Source organism: Halichoeres trimaculatus, unplaced genomic scaffold (assembly GCF_033239565.1).
Source record: "Halichoeres trimaculatus isolate MK-OKI-2021-1 unplaced genomic scaffold, fHalTri1.1 fHalTri1_scaffold_4, whole genome shotgun sequence".
In the NCBI taxonomy this organism is placed as follows: domain Eukaryota; kingdom Metazoa; phylum Chordata; class Actinopteri; order Labriformes; family Labridae; genus Halichoeres; species Halichoeres trimaculatus.
The window spans coordinates 37,195,174-37,212,216 of record NW_027437182.1 but is presented as its reverse complement, the minus strand read 5'-3'; the positions used below and the strand labels follow the sequence as shown (position 1 = coordinate 37,212,216).

The 17,043-nt window shown below is 40.6% G+C and overlaps 1 protein-coding gene across 1 annotated transcript in view; it reads left to right on the top strand.

Annotated features, from left to right (window-relative positions):
- Positions 1–231: 231 nt before the first annotated feature.
- slc1a7b (solute carrier family 1 member 7b) overlaps positions 232–17,043 on the top strand; it is a 97,240-nt gene continuing 80,428 nt past the window's right edge. The window contains exon 1 of the mRNA XM_074668116.1: positions 232–372. Within this exon, the coding sequence (XP_074524217.1) occupies positions 232–372 (141 nt within the window). The remainder of the gene's footprint in view (positions 373–17,043) is intronic.

Here is a 17,043-nt window from a genome sequence, read left to right as displayed (position 1 = left end):
CTCTTGGCTTAGTGCAGATTGGCGCAGCGAGAGGACGAGGGGGATGCTGTGCCTGCAGGAGCTTTAAATCACTGCTGTGGATTTTATATTTTACACAGCGTCCCACCCAGCCCTGGAGTTTCTCCTCCTCCACTCTTTTTGGCTTTGGTTCTCATCCCCACACCTGGATTTGAGGCGGCAGATTGGCTTCCTTTATGGGTTGCTGGTAGGACGAAGGACAGGTGACCCAGGATGGCTGTGGCTTTGGACGCAGTGTGGGTGAGGGTGAAGAACGTCTGCAAGCAGAATGGACTCCTCATCATGTCGGTGCTGGCTGTGGTCATTGGGTGTCTTCTGGGGTTCTTCTTGAGGACGCGACGCCTCACAGAGCAGGTCAGTCCCTCTCCTTCCTGTGATGTCACAAGAGCAGAGGATGGATACTAGGAAGAAATGCCAGACATCTATGTGGCGTCACAATCTCCAATCCCCTTATCTGCCTTCCTACTTTTCTGCACGATCCCAGAGTTTTGCAGAGATTCTCTTGAGCTTTCTGAAACATTTACTCTATAGCTCTATGTGAGGTTCTTTACTTTAAAATTTATGGCTATCTTTACATTAATACCATATGACAGTTAAATTTAATTTTTTTTCAGCTTCTTCTTATCAGTACAAAATTAAAGCTCAAAGTCAAGTTCAAAAACCCATAGAGAGCAAAAAACCAATATGGCAGAATGATCCTTCCAGTAAATCAATCAATCTTTATTTCTATATAAAGAAACTGCAGACTCTGCTCCATCACCATCACAGCATGGTGTATCCTCGGCCTTCAGTGGTGTGCTGCTGTTCTACCCACAGGCTGAATGGTGTGAGCCTCCTCGTCGTCTCAGCCTGTAAATGCTTCACGGCTGCCTATTTTGAGCGAGCTTTTGTCCGTCTCTGAGGAGTCTGTCGTTGTGGCAACCTGCTGCACTTCTCTGTCTCGTTACTTTTCTCCATTTCTGTGTTTGACTTTGAACCTTTAACATGTGTTGGGTGTTGACAGGTTTTGGTCTGGCTCTCTGTGTTGTTGTCATTCTCATTCTGGATGGTCACCTGTTGGTTGTCATGGCTACTGTCAGTGATGGGCAGTAGCGCACTACAAGTAGCGGCGCTAGTAGCTTTAATTACATTTTTCTGTAGCGAGGCAGCAGCGCCGCTCCATTTGAGTCAAGTAGCTCTTTCTGTAACGAAGCTACTTTTAGAGCCAGCAGCGACGGAAGCTACACGTTACTGTCTTGTCGAGTGTCCAGAAGAAGTCGGCTGAATAAAGTTTTGTGTGGGGGGGGATTGTTTTTTTTACGGTGATTGGTTTGTTTGCATATGACGACTATGTCGACTCACAGTTGGGTAAGGTTACCCAATCAGAGGCAAGATAAGGCGGGTCATGCCACTCCAACCAAGAAGCTGAGTCCTACACCCATACCAAACGCACATGTGAAATGACGACGAGTAAAGGCAAAACAAGCAAAAGGGAGGGACGGAAGAACGACCGGATAATGACAGAGGCAGAAAGTAGTTATGAAGAAGATAACGCCCGAGGAGAGGTCAACAACAATTCTTCTCCATGGCTGTATCTTGACAAATTTATGACGAGAACAAACACAAATGATAAAATCTACGTCTTCACGTGTTTACTGTGTAAACCAAAAAAAACAAACAGCTCTCAACATCAAAGACTTTAAATACAAACCTGATAACGCACATTAAGGTGAGTTGATGAAAAGGAAAGTAGCTGCACTCTTACCTTGGAGCCATTAAATGGGCCTAAAACCACTTGTTTCAAATGCCTTTATCCTGCTATTATGTTTACTCTTAAATCAAATTCTTATAAAACTGCGATTGCCCCACACCTTAGAAAGGACTCTGGGAAAGTATAATTTACTGCCTTTTAAATGTATAGTCTTCAGAATTAAAAAAAAAAAAAAAGTGAGAGATTTTGTGTATTCAACAGAATCATGTGCAAAAAAATGAACAACATTGTGGGGGTAGTCAGGGAAAGAAACGGCAAACTGTGTATGTATGTAATTTCTCTGGGCTATGTATGAATATTATTTGCTTGAGAACCAAATCCCTAGAAAAAAGGAAAGACATCTAAGTCTAAATTATTACTTTTGCCTGAAATATGTAGAGATGATTTCATTCCTCAAGATCAGTGTTACCCAACCCTGGTCCTGGAGGACCCCCTGCCCTGCATGTTTTGGATGTTACCCCACTCCAGCACACCTGATTCAAATGAATGGCACATTATCAGGCTCGAGCAGAGCTTGATGACAAGCTGATCATTTGATAAACAATCAAACTGTATATTTTTTAACTGCCTATTTGTTTGGTTGTAAAAAAAAAAAAAAAGTAGTGGGACTGTAGCCAGCTACTTCTTCACAGTAGCTTGTAGCTTAACTTGCTACATTTCTCTGGGTTAGCTTTTGCTGTAGTGAAGCTATAGTTTATCAAAATGAACTTGTGGCTTAACTTGCTACATTTTCCCAGTAGCTTGCCCATCACTGGCTACTGTATTTTTTAACATGATGCCTTTGCACCCTGGAAAAAAATGCAGATGGCGAGGAAATTATGCTCCTCCTTTTTAATAAACACAAAAGCCCTCCATGGTCTGGTCAGGGATGTGTGGTGTGCTAAAGCTGATAGAGGTCAGATAGAAAATATGATGAAGCAGTCCAGCCTTTAGTGCAGCTGTAAGATGCTCCGTACAGCTCTCTCTGCTGTACGCTTTTTTTCATTTACCTGTTTTTTTTTTTTTTTTATAGCACTAGGACTTCAATAAAAACAGGTACACTGTAACAAATTACTGTAGATTTATGAGGAAATGTCAACAGTAAAATCCTGTTATGTTTAAATAGAGCGCTGTAGAAAATGTCACGGTAAAATTCTGGCTAGCCTGCTGCCAGTGCTTTACTGTCATTTCACAGCAAAGTTATTTTTGTTGTGACAGCGTTTTGTAACCATGACTGAAGAGGAAACACAGTGGATATGAGCACTCCACATGGCATGGGACATGTACCCAATGATTTTAACAGTGTGTTGGCCAATTCTAAAGTGGAGTAAAAGATAAACTGAGTTTTGGTTTGTTATTTTTTTTTTTTCAGTTGACTTAAAAATATCACTACTGGGACAGTAGTTTAATTGGACCACAGCCTGTGCCTTGCTGTAATTTGAGCAACAGCTCAAAGTACAGCAAGGCAAAGGGCACCCTGCTATAGGACAGCAGGGTCTTATATCCACTGTGTTCTCTCCTCACTCACTTTTACAAAACACCATCACAACAAAAATAACAGCTGTCACCAGGGTTGCCAGTAGTTCACCTTAATTTCACACTCATATACTGTAATCCAATACACAGTACACACTAAAAGCTCTTGGGTTAACAATAAGTCAGTTTAGGCTGTTTTATAACCCAACCACTGGGTCATTGTAGCAGCGGCTCAGCAGTAGGTAATCTCACCCAGCAGGATGGGTTGGTCTGTTTTAACCCAACAGGTGAGTTAAATATTCTACCCAAAATCTGGGTCAAATCACAATTAATTACAGTTCTGGGTTGTTTCAACTAGATGTATTTGAACTGTAATGTGACATACAGCAGGGTCTCATATCCACTGTGCTCCTCAGTCACTCAGAACGCCGTCACAACAAAAATTACTTTTCTAAAGTCGATGGTTTAAAATGTGAGGGCAGTTATTCTAATGAAAAGGCAGTTGTTTGATGTTTGGTTACATAGTAATATCATGTCAGTCTTATGCATACTCCTTCAAACAAAGTGTTACTGTTATTTTTAATGTCTGTAAACACTTTTAGGTACCACTCACTGTGAGGAATCATTTTCTTTTACTTCTTTCCATAAATTGATCTCTCTTCAAGCACCAATTCAGAACCAATACTGTTTCAAAGCAGATCTGTGCCATAATGTTTGTCATGTTATTCACAAAAACTCTACCCCTGAAAGAAAAAGCTTTAGCAAGTTACATTGGTGTAGAAAAAATAAGCAGCCAGTCTGGATTGATGTGAGTTTAGTCTGGGTCATAGCAGGACCTCCAGACAGCTGGAGTCACAGACCAAGGAGTTCCTGCACTTCCCACCCCGATAATCTCTTTGTTCATGTTGGGCTGTAAAACCTCAAACCTGTTGACTCTTGGTCTGGCTCCGCTCATATTGTCAGATTGTTGTAGTGTTTAAGCTAAATATGATCTTGAGTTATGACGGTCTATTTTTCTCTTTTTCTTATTTTTGGAAGTCATTGGAGGTTTTAATGTTGTTTCAGGACCTGACTTCCTGTCCCACTTGATCCGCTTCGTGCAGATCGAGTGGTGCGTTGTTATTGGGGATCTGGCAGATTAACAAGTCCTGCATATCTGACGGCCAAAACACAGGGATGTGTCACTGGTGTCATGTCTACTGGTTTTGTTTTCATTCATCCTTGTGTCTCTTGTCTTGTGCTTTTGTTACTTACTTTGTGTGTCGTTTCAGGTCACCTCCTCCTGTCTGTCTCCCGTGTCTGTGATTACCTCATCTGTTTCACCTGTGCCTTTTGTCTCCCTTTCCCTGGTGTATTTAGTCCTCCCCAGTTCCTTTCTTTCTTTGTCAGTTTGTCTTTTTGCCTATGTGCTCGCTAACTCCTGCGGCGTGAATAAGCCTTTTCAGTGTTTGATCCCATTTTGCTCCAAGTCCCAGTTTTGCCTACTGTTCTTTGGATTCTTCTGCCTGGGTTTTGAACAAGCAGGACAGGAAGTTGCACATGAAAAACACCTAAAAATGCCCATTGACTTTCAATACAAAACAAGCAGCATCAAAACCCGATGTTATTAATCTTGACTACAACAATAAATGGGCATATTGAGTGGAGCTAGACCAACAGATTTGAGGTTTTACAGCACAACATGTTAGAAGATAGGATCATTGTTAGGGTGGGAAGTGAAGGAACTTTTATTGCTTGGCAGTTCTGCTTTGTACTGGACAGAACACGCTGACAGATGTGAGAGAGAACGCAGTCAACTCGCAGCGTGGACTGGAGTGGATAAGAACAGGATAGATAGACAACATCAGTTTGCACACTTACTGCAGCACCTAACATCCACTTTTTTTGTGTTTCCATGACAGATTCAGGTTCTATTGACATTAGCAGAGTAACAGAGGGTTCGTTAAAAGTATTGTGTCTTTTTATTATAACAGTCAATTAAAAATTGAGAGGAACAAACTTAAATATACAGTTTGATTTTTCTTATTTTCAGTTGGGAATAAGAACTAAATTGTTTTCACTTCTTTCTTTCCCTGAAAAAAAATCCAAAAAAACAAACAAACAAACAAAAAAAGCAAGAACTTTTCTTTTTCAAAAACACCTGGTATGGTATTAGATAAAATTGCAGAGCAGTCCCCCTGAATCAATTTGCACTTACAGGCAACAGTAGAACACCCATTCTATAAAAGCAGTAACAATTTTATATTTAGAGTTCAGTACAAACCCCTGCTGGCTGACTTTATCTCACTAACCCAGCCCGCACAGAGCCATGCCATGAGTCCAAGAGGAGCAAAACCTGCAGGTGGCTGAAGCTGTAGTCACTGTCAGAACCCAAAGAAAAGAGCTTTTTCTCAGTTGGTGGATCCATTCATGGAACATGATGGATGGTTTCTCCCTCTGCTTTTTCATTATCACAGCCATCTCACATCAGAAGCCCTCACATAGATGAAGCTCCCAGTTCCAGATCATCATTCATGGGGATATTTTGACACACATACGTACATAAAACTAAACTAGGATGACTTCCCCAGAACTTCCTCTGTGTTTAAAGGGGACTTATCATGCTGATCCCTGATTTGATACTTACATATAATATAATAAATTTGAAAACAAGACCTTACACCCCCTGAATTTTCAAAAAATGAGATATTGTATTTTTTCTGATATCCTAGAACGAGATTTGATGCCTCTGAAAATAAGTCATTGCCATTTGGCCGCGAGATTTCAACCTTCGTGACAACACAAGGTACCTTTCTTTTTATTGGAGTAATCTGATAAAGCAGCTCCTCCTCTGTGATGTCAGTTAGTCACACAACCGCCACCAAGGGATACACCCACCAAGAGCCGACTGACTGAGTGCTGGATGCAGGGACTCTGCTCTGCTGAGCAGCTTGGCTTTACATGGTGAATTAGCAGTTAAAACACTGTAGTTTTAGCAGACGTCGTAATACTTGTGAGACTGTGATATTTGCATGCTTGTTCTGACATGCACTGTGAACCTGGACCACAATAATGCTGTGGTAATAACATAGTGAGGAACTGACGGTAGAGGTGATCTTTAGACTACACTTTCAGCATGATGGATAAAACAGACAGAGAAAAGTGAAGGAGCAGGATGGAGCCCTGTTATAGAAATAGTTTATTGGTGAAGTCTGCCTATATTTCCACGTATAAACTATACATGTTATAGTACCGCTTTGACTCACCACACTGAAGCGTCCTGAGATGATCTGTGTCCAGGTGGATTTTCTTCCTCCTGAGCTGCAGAACTGTCTGGGTCTGACTCGGGGTCCAATATAAAAGGACGTATCCTACACTCTGCCATTTTATTAGTGCTATCAATGCCTTACGGTGAAGTTTTGGCAAACAGCAAACTCGCTCGGTCTGCCCCATCCAATATGGCGATTTTGTAAATACTGCCATGCTGCAAAAACCGCCCCCTGGCTCTACCCCCTCCACCCCTCTGATAGAACTGACCAATCAGAGCACAAAGGGCTGTGACGTTGCGAGGTTACTGGAGGTCATTCTCCAAACGGAGCGTTTCAACGAGATCTTCAGAATGGCCTAAACTGAGGATATTGAGAACGCTATTGTGGGGCAATGAAGGAACTAAAGGACTTGTACTGAGGGCAGAAATGCTTTACAGGCATCCTAGTCTGGCATAGTGAAAAGGAGAAACAGGCATGTCCCCCTTGAACCAGATGTTGTAAACTAGATATCCACTGATGTGTTCAGCTGAAGGTCTCCAGTTTACAGAGTCACTCTTTAACCTGGAACATCGGGGGTTGAAAGAAACACATTCATCATATCAGGCAAGAGAAGACCATTGTTTAGGACAGATATGGACAGATATGGCCTTTTCTTTTCTGCTCTCCATGGAGGAGGATGCTTTTCTTTTAGCTCCCTCCTCCCTATCTGCCCTGCTTGCTTGTGGTCTGTCTAGACTATCAGAGCCTCTCAATACAACTGTGTTGCTTTTATTTTGGAAAAATGTGGCGCTTGCATTCAGTTTCCCATAAGGGGGGTGGTATATAGTTGTTAGTATTTATTACAATATTGCCTACTTACAAGCTAAAAATAAAATTAAACACAATTGCAATAATGATTTTTGTTTTTTTACTGTTTATTATTTCTATATGAGTATTTTCCCATTTGACCTACACCACAGTTTCACATATTTATAGAGTATCCTTAGTCAGAGTTGGGGGAAGTTACTCCAAAAAAGTAATTAGTTACTTATCACTCATTACTTCTGAAAAATGTAATGAAATTACTTTACTCATTACTTTATTTGAAAAGTAACTTCACTACTTATTTCTTTACTTTCCTGGTTTTCAACATACATCAGACATATGCACAAACTTCATAGCGCCATAATTTGGTGTTTATTGAATGAATGTATACAAAATGGCATCTAACACCATGGGAAAGAACAGTACCTTAAATGATCTACTAAAAGGGATGAAGGAAGCTATGGTGAGGTCACTCAGTTTCAAAATACATAGTTTATCAATACAAAAATCTTGATGAAAAAATAAATAAATAATAAAGCTCACTTTACCTCATAGACTTTAAAAAGGAATGCACTTTAACTCATGAATAGAATGCAAAAAGAAAAAAAAAAAAAAAAAAGCAATTACATAAACAGCAAAGTGACATTGTGCATTTACCAGTGGTGTCCCCTGTCACAAATTCGTGAACATATTAATGATATACTGTGTGTTGCAGCTAATCAAAAGGCAGAAATGCAACAAAAGTGCAACAGTGAAAAGTGCAATAAGAACTTTTCAAAAATGCTCTCTTTACTCTTCAAATGATCATTGTACTACATGTAAAATACCAAAAAAAAAAAAACTTTAGCCCAGGAATGTACTGACGCTCATAAGGTAACAATAAATGCAATTAAATAAACAAAAATGTCACACTGTGCTGCCAGTGATGTCCCCTGTCACAACTTCTTAAACATATTTATACTGATATACTGTGTTGCAATTAATCACAATGCAGTGCAAAAAGCTAGTCTTCAAAATATTGATTGTACTGCATTAGCAAAAGCCTTTCAAATCTTTCATCAGATAACCTGTTCCTCCTTGGGGTCAAAACAATGCTGCCCAGGCTGAAAAGCCTTTCGACGGGTGCACTTGACGGGATTGGAGTATTGTACTGATTTGACATCTCCTTAATCCTGGGCAACCTGGAGATAACTTCCCAGTGAGACCCGGGCAGTGCTAAGTACTTCATAAGTTCAGTCTCTGCTGTCTAGGAAAGCTACTCTTCAAAATCTTAAAAGCCATTGTGACTGGAGGTGGCGGTAGGGCCGTGGACTGCTGGTCTCATCAGTGGCGAGGGGTCTTGAGGAGTCCGGGCACGACACTCAGTAACGAGTAGGGCTTTGACCTCATCTCCCCCCCTCATCTTTGATCCAGTGAAGCTTGAATTTGGGCATTGTGGAAGCAGCCATCAGAGCATCCTTGCTGTCCAAGACAGGTGCAAATCTGTCTTTGATTGCCTATGAAATGTAGATGAAACAGGAGGCTACATTAGCCCTTTCATGCATGAATTATTAATAAACAAAGGTATACTTATTTAAATATTTGTTTTTACTTTCAAACAAGTTAAAAATCATGGTCATGTTTTTTGGTGTTTGACTTTGGGGGAGGTTTGCATCTGTTTCACCTTAATAAAGATCCACAAACACATGACTTTGACAAACATTTTTTAAGAGCAAATAAAAGGAAAGAAAACTAAAGTATATGTATTATTGCTGTTAAATCAAACTTTTCAATTGGGAATTCCACCAAAATTTAAAACAAAAAAATCAGAATTAAAGGGGACATATCATGCTTGTTTCTCCTTTTCACTATGCCAGATTAGGATGCCTGTAAAGCATTTCTGCCCTCAGTACAAGTCATTTAGTTCCTTCATTGCCCCACAATAGTGTTCTCAATATCCTCATTTTAGGCCATTCTGGAGATCTCGTTGAAACGCTTCGTTTGGAGAATGATCTCCAGTAACCTCGCAACATCACAGCCCTTTGTGCTCTGATTGGTTAGTTCTATCAGAAGGGCGGAGGGGGTAGAGCCAGGGGGTGGTTTTTGCAGCATGGCAGTATTTACAAAATCGCCACATTGGATGGGGCAGACCGAGTGAGTTTGCTGTTTGTCAAAATGTCACTGTAAGACATTGATAGCACTAATAAAATAGCAGAGTGTAGGATACGTCCTTTTATTGGACCCTGAGTCAGACCCAGACGGTTCTGCAGCTCAGGAGGAAGAAAATCCACCTGGACACAGATCATCTCAGGACGCTTCAGTGTGGTGAGTCAAAGCAGTACTGTAACATGTATAGTTTATACGTGGAAATATAGGCAGACTTCACCAATAAACTATTTCTATAACAGGGCTCCATCCTGCTCCTTCACTTTTCTCTGTCTGTTTTATCCATCATGCTGAAAGAGTAGTCTAAAGATCGCCTCTACCGTCAGTTCGTCACTATGTTATTACCGCAGCATTATTGTGGTCCAGGTTCACAGTGCATGTCAGAACAAGCATGCAAATATCACAGTCTCACAAGTATTACGACGTCTGCTAAAACTACAGTGTTTTAACTGCTAATTCACCATGTAAAGCCAAGCTGCTCAGCAGAGCAGAGTCCCTGCATCCAGCACTCAGTCAAGTTAGCCAGAGCCAGTAGGGAGCTGTATTTATACTCGGCTCTTGGTGGGTGTATCCCTCGGTGGCGGTTGTGTGACTAACTGACATCACAGAGGAGGAGCTGCTTTATCAGATTACTCCAGTAAAAAGAAAGGATCCTCGTGTCGTTACGAAGGTCAAAGTCAAAGTCTCGCGGCCAAATGGCAATGACCTATTTTCAGAGGCATCAAATCTCGTTCTAGGATATCAGAAAAAAATACAATATCTCACTTTTGAAAATTCAGGGGGTGAAAGGTCTTGTTTTCAAATTTATTATTTATATATATATATATATATATATATATATATATATATATATATATATATATATATATATATATATATATATATATATATATATATATATATATATTTATTTATTTATTTATTTATTTTTTTTGGAAAAAATGTGCAAAGACAATATTTTTATGAAACTTAAAATAAAGTTTTGGGGTAGTTTGACATGTTACTGCAGTGTACAGGGTTTAAAATCTATTCCAAATACCTGTCTACTGTAGCAGACACCATGCATGAAAGGGTAAGACAAACAGTTCAAAATAACAACATTTACAGCATCATAAATCTGGGCAAATTCAACCATATTAAATAGAAGGCTTATACTATTTACATAGAAAGGGGTAGAGCCTCTTCACTTTATCATTCAATGTGTTTACCTGTACAATAGCGTCAGGCATGCCAGCTGTCATCTGGGAAAGGCCATCCTTCAATGCAAGCAACTTTGACATGAGAATCTCCAAGGTTGGCAGGAGGGTGCCGTAGTAACAATCATCTTCTCCTTGGACATACTAGTCCAATAATGAGCTTTCTTTTCAGTATATCTTCAACCTGGTCTGAAGCCACAGTGGAGGGACCAGTTTTTGTTCAGAGAGCTGTACACTTAGTGAGAGAACTTCTGTAAACTGTTTTACAGTCACCGTTCCTGGTCAGCCATTTCTCCAGGTCATTTTTGGAGATGAGGTTCAGGGTATGTGATGTGCAGCGCAGATGAGGTGGAAGTGAAAATGTCTCGTCTGATCCTGCGGCTAGCGCTTCGGCAACATCTGTAAAAATTACCTCCTCATCATCAGATGGCTCGTCAGAGTCAGACTCGAGATCAGAGTGCGACTCAAACATTCTGAAGGCTTTTACAAAGTTGCTGCCATTATCAGTGACACACGTTGTTACCTCGTGTGACACCCCAAAGGATGAACGGATCTTGTCTATTTCACACGGTATTAAATCGTATGTGTGTCTTCCTCGCACCCTCTTACAAGCCAGAGCAGCCTTCTTACGCTTAAAAGTTACATTGTCTATCCAGTGCACTGTCATGCCGAGGTAACTTGTGTTATTGGCAGACCAAATGTCCACGGTGGTGGACACATAATCCAGTGACTCAAAAGTCCTTTTAAGATTCAGCTCCATGTCTGCGTAACATTTGTCCAAATATTCAGAAAATGTTTTGGGATCAGAGGTTGCCTTGCGAGTCATGGGTATTTTTTCAATTATCTTCCTAAACCTGGGTGATTCTATTGTGGACAGTGGAATCATTTCTTCAACGATGAACCCTGCAGCCAGTCTTGTTATTTCTTTATGTGTTATCTGCTTCTGTGCTCCGATGGTTGAGAAAAGCTTGGCTTGTTTGGGGGGGGGGTTGGCTGCTGCTCAACTTCTTCGGTTTGACGAAGAGCAGGCCACAAGTTTTGTACTGGCATGAACGTTTGTCAAATGTTTGTTGAGGTTGCTCACAGACTTTGCAGAAGTTGAAAGCTGTCTGTCGCCAGGACATATGGTGCATTTTACTCTAATATTTTTGTCGTTACTAGCAACAAATTCAAAATAGTGACTAAATGACCACTGAGCAAAGCTCCTCTCACTCTCCGTGCCCGTCTCCATTTTCCCTCTTCCCGCGCAGGCGCGCACCACCACCAGCTGCACCACACAACTCGATAACTATGGCAACGCTCTGGTGTTACACACACAGGCAGGCAGCCCATCCACATGCAGGCACCACTGACAGATCAAAGCGATTCACATTGGCAAACAGAGCTTGGGTAACGCAGGAAATCGCGTTCCTCTGGTCTAGTAAAGTAGTGTAGTTACTGATATTTTTAATGTAACGCCCTACTTTACTTAGTTACCCAAAAAAGTAATATCGTTATGCAATCTCAATTAATACAATTAATATTGAGTAGAGTTAAGTTCATGTTATTGCTGGTTCAGCCCTCAGACACAATTCAGGTTTCTCATGTGGCCCCTTGGTTGGTTTAGGAGGGACTAAACCAAGTCCATCACAGCTGGGGGTCAGCTTATTGTGGGCAGAGGTAGAGGAGATTAAGGCCCCGTTTACACGGAGACTCCCGCAACGATTCTTCCTTTGCGTTTTCAAAAGCCGCCCGCGTTTACATGAGGACGGCATGAAAACGATCCGCGTTCATACGACTCCAGGAGGAGAAGTCTCCTCTTCTGTTCTTTCTTTTTCTGCCGTTTTGTTGTGTGAGACGGTCGGCAATCCAACCATAACGCGCATTACTGCCAACTACTGGCTCAACTGGAAATGTGGCTGAGCGCGGAGCCTTCACATTAAACTGCGAGTGCGCATGCGGTGACGTCAGCGTTTCACCCTGAGACGCTCCGCTCTGTGTTTACACGAAGCTGGATGGAGGAGCGGATTCAGATCTTTCCACTCTGGGGAGCGTTTTCAAAAGTTTGCGTTTTCACTGAAAACGCAACGCGGTCTCGTCTAAACGGAAGGCCAAAACGCAACGAAATGTTTGGGGAATCGACCGTTTTCGGCGTCGTGTAAATGGGGCCTAAAACACTGTGGCTGCTCCACCAATCAGAAACATTCAGTGTGCAGGTCCCTGCAAACCATTACAGATATGAGTTGACTGACTAAAGTGAGTTCAGAAGACCCTTTGCAGATCCCCAAGTTTGTATTAAAAAGCATGAAATGTACAGTGTAGAGTAAAATACTCTTGAAGGGAAATGCTATGAGGACTAAAAAAATGGGTTTAGTACTATCAGCCTTGGATGAAAGGATGAATAAGATGAATCAAGTGAGCATATTTCAAAAACACATTTTTTTTCAGGAAAAAGAAATCCTCCTCTTTGTGTTTCTGTCCCTGAATGTCAGCCTGTTAAATCAACGAGAGAGAGTTTTATACGACTGGACCTTAACTTTTTCAGCTCTCCCCTAATGTGATTTATTGACTTTCTGTGGACTCTCTGCGGCTTCAGACACATGTTCAAACACAGATTTCTTCCCTTATCACTTGGATACAGGAGGAGGACGTCTTCATGGCAAATGTCAGAAATGATCACTGCCATAAAAAAAAAAAAAATAAAGAAAGAAAGAAAAGAAAAAAAACAGCTTAAGTATTCAAAAAGACTTGTTGGTACACTTTCATTTTTGCTTTGGGAAAAATGAAGCAGACTCTCATCGCTGCATGGGCCAAATAGTCCTGGATTAAGAATTTTCATTCTCAGTCCATAGAGGCCATGGCGGTGGAGTGCATTGCCTATTGTTTTCTCTGTAAAAATTGTACCTGCTGCCTCCAAGTCTTCTTCTAACTATCTTTCTGACTCCCTGGTCAGAAATCAATGCAAGGAGCTCCTGTGCGTGGCCTGTTGATGGTAAGGTGGTGCTTCTTCCACTTGTGAATAATGGCCCCAACGGTGCTGACTGGAATATTCAGGTGCTAAATCTGTAACCAGTTCCATTCTGATGCTGAGCAACAATCAGGTTGTGAATGTCTTCAGAGAGCTCTTTGCCTTTACCCATCATGAGGTGTGTGGTATTTAACTGCTTGGTGAAAAAACACCTTTTTTATAGGACCATCAATTTGCTCTAGCCCAGCTGATGTTGGTTTGCACTAATTAGAAGTTCAAGTAATAATTATTGACAGATTTCAGGTGGTATGGTGCATTGCTACTGATTTGTTTCTTTGTTGCATTGAAGTTTGTATGTAGAGGTTGTGTGGTGTTGATATATTACAGGATTCATCGGTGTTTCTCCAAACTACAAACGAAACAGTCTAGAAGCAATCATATGTCATGGCTTAAGTAAATTGCACCATTCACATCTCCTTGTACAAAATGCATCCTTTGTCCCATCATCCACCTGACTACAGCTCAGTCATATTCTAAAATAGACCTAAATATAGCTGTAATGCCCCAACTCCCACAATAGAGGATTACAATCCAATCAGGCAAATGCTTTTTCCTCCATGTGCATCAATGAGAGTGCCTGTGAGGGTGCTGCTGATGAAGTACACAGGAGGCACAGACCTTTATGTTTTCAGATGATTACAGAGGCACAGATTGCTCTTTGAGGGTTGGGAGCAGAAGGACGTGAGTGACAGTCATCTGGGGAGCAGAGACAGAGAGCAATGCACTGGGTTAAAACTTGAGCAGAATGCTTAGGGCTCACTCAGAGATAGATTTCACATCACCGGACTTTGGTGTGTTCCCCTTTGTCAGTGATCGAGAAAAAAAACCACCATTCACCCACTTCTAAGGGAGTTCATTTTTCAACTCTGCTTTTTTCTCCTGCTTATGGGCCATTTGATTGGCATCCTGGGACTGTGAAAATGTTTTTTTTTTCCATTTAAGTGTTTGTATTCTTCTCAAGGGATAAAAAAAACGTTTTTTTTTTCTTATTATTATTTTTTTAATTATTATTATTTATTTATTTATTTTTAAATATTTAATTTTTACAATAAAGTTACAGACATGCCCACTCCAGTGGACTGCATGGGGCTGAACAGTTAACATTCAACAGTTTGAACTTAGGGCAAAAAGTTTAATTGAGTCATATTTCATTACTGGATACTTATTCATTGCTAAGCTTTTCAGAAAATTTGAAAAAATTTCCACATATTTTAAAGTCCCTGTGAGGAGTTCCGAAGTGATCTTTAAAAAATCTCTTGTGCACCTAAAGTGCCGTGCTGCGCCGTGCGGCATAAGCTAAAAGTTAAAACATGGGCTAAAGGTTTAAACACAAGCTAAAGGCTAAAACACAGGTTAAAGGCTAACACACAGGATAAATTGTTTGTGATAATGTCCAACCCACAGTCAGCAGTTATTCTGCAGTGGACTGTTCAAACTTGAGAGTCTATCAATAAAATGAAGAGTGAGGTTACGTTAGCTCTGATTGGTAGATGACTGGCAGGACATAACCAGGATTTACTAATGTTACATGTTACAGACATACAGCTGGCAACATACAGTAGCCAGCTACTTTAGTAGGTACAAACTGACAAAGTTTGCTTGTTGTCCCATTTCCAAGTTTTGCACTACCTGACTGTTATTCCGTGGTTGGGATTAGTAAAAAATTGTCTTGAGCTAAGAAAAGTGGTGTTAAAAAGAAGATCTGATCTCCATTCATGTCCAAAACAAACAGGTCTTGTTGAGAATCATGTCTTTATGAGTGTATGTGTGTGACTCCAGCCAAAAGGATAGTTCTCACGATCCCTGTAACTTTGTTTATTTTATAGTTGATACGTTTTTCAACCTCTTGTGCATGAGTGTAACTTTCTGAAATAAATTAGATATCAAGAAAAAAAAGAAGAAAGAAAGAAAAGAAACGTTTCTTTTTTTCCTTCCTCTAAGTAGAATTTTAAAATGACTAAAGAATAGCTGACCACTGCAGGGACTACTCTGCGTCAGAGGGTTAAAATACAATTCAGACAAATAGGAGTTGGGATCAGGAAAAGTTAAAAACTTTTAAAGTCAGAGAATTTGCAGTTGAGAATCTCCTGTTAAGTAGCAGCTTCATATTGAACCAGGGAAACACACATATCAACCCCTTAAAAACATCACTACAGGTTTTTTTTTCTAACCACGTCACCAATCACATAGCCCTTTCCTCTGGGATTTACTCTCCCTCAGCTTGGCAGCTGAACAGCACAGTGTCTGTGGCCTGATCCACATATGCAGGTGTTATTAAAGAAGAACAAGGTTGCTGAGAGAGAAAGCCCTGTTGCTGCTCACTCTCTGATAACCCACAGCCTTTATTAGTATTAACCCAGTGTGATTGTGCGTGCACACACCCACGCACACACACACACAAACACACACACAGCTTACTAACAGCTGATCCTGCTGCTAACATCTGTCACTTTTAATGGCAGTGAGGAGAAAAAGCATCATCTCTTCTTTTTTGAAACACATCATCGTTCTTCTGACTTGTTTTCTGTTCATGTTCATTGTCTGCAGAAAAGACGCAAGACAAAGAAATGTAGTGCAATTACAGAGAACTGAGCTACACCAACACGATGTTTTTTTTAATCAAAACTCCAAAACACATTCACGATGTGTTTTTAAAATTAATCACTGCATAACCTTAGAATCCCCTGAAAACCACAGAGGGGCTTGTGAAGTGAAATATTCCTCCAGCAGAATCTATAGATCATTGCTGCAGAGATTATATCATTTCCAGACAGCATTCATGTTTCTAACAATGCTGAAGCCATTCTACAAAAAAGGTACGTGGTCTTCTAAAAAAAACCATACACTGCAGAAGTATAATAAGTCTTAGAAAAATAATAATTGAAAAAACATGGAGCTCTGTGAGAGATGTCTGAGAAAGAGAAGAATAGAAGCAACATCATAAAAAACACTGCAACCTGTGGTTGGTTTCAGATAAGATAATTATCCATCATAATCCTTGCCACATTTAAAGTGCAATATATTTTTTATGAGGTAGCTACTTTTACAAAGGCAAGCAGTTTACCAGTGCAAAAAAGTGCAAACAGCACAGAACAGGAGCTTAAAATAAACACAACTTGAAATAAATGGCCATCCATTTTAGGCATGTCAAAGTAGTGCCTCTATTACATACAGGACATTCACAGATTGTTGCATTTGAGAAACAAAAGGTTTGAGAGGGTGCTGCTCTTCATCCGAGAACGATGTGGTCTCAAAATGATGCCACCGTGGCTAAAGACTCTCTCGACTCGCGCAGTAGTTGCGGGCACTGCAAGTGCTCTAATGGCAATCTTATCAAGTGCAGGGAGGGAGTTTTTAATGTGCCTCCCAAAATGTGAGACAATTATGATCAGTATCAAGGCTAAGGTACTTATTCAGCTG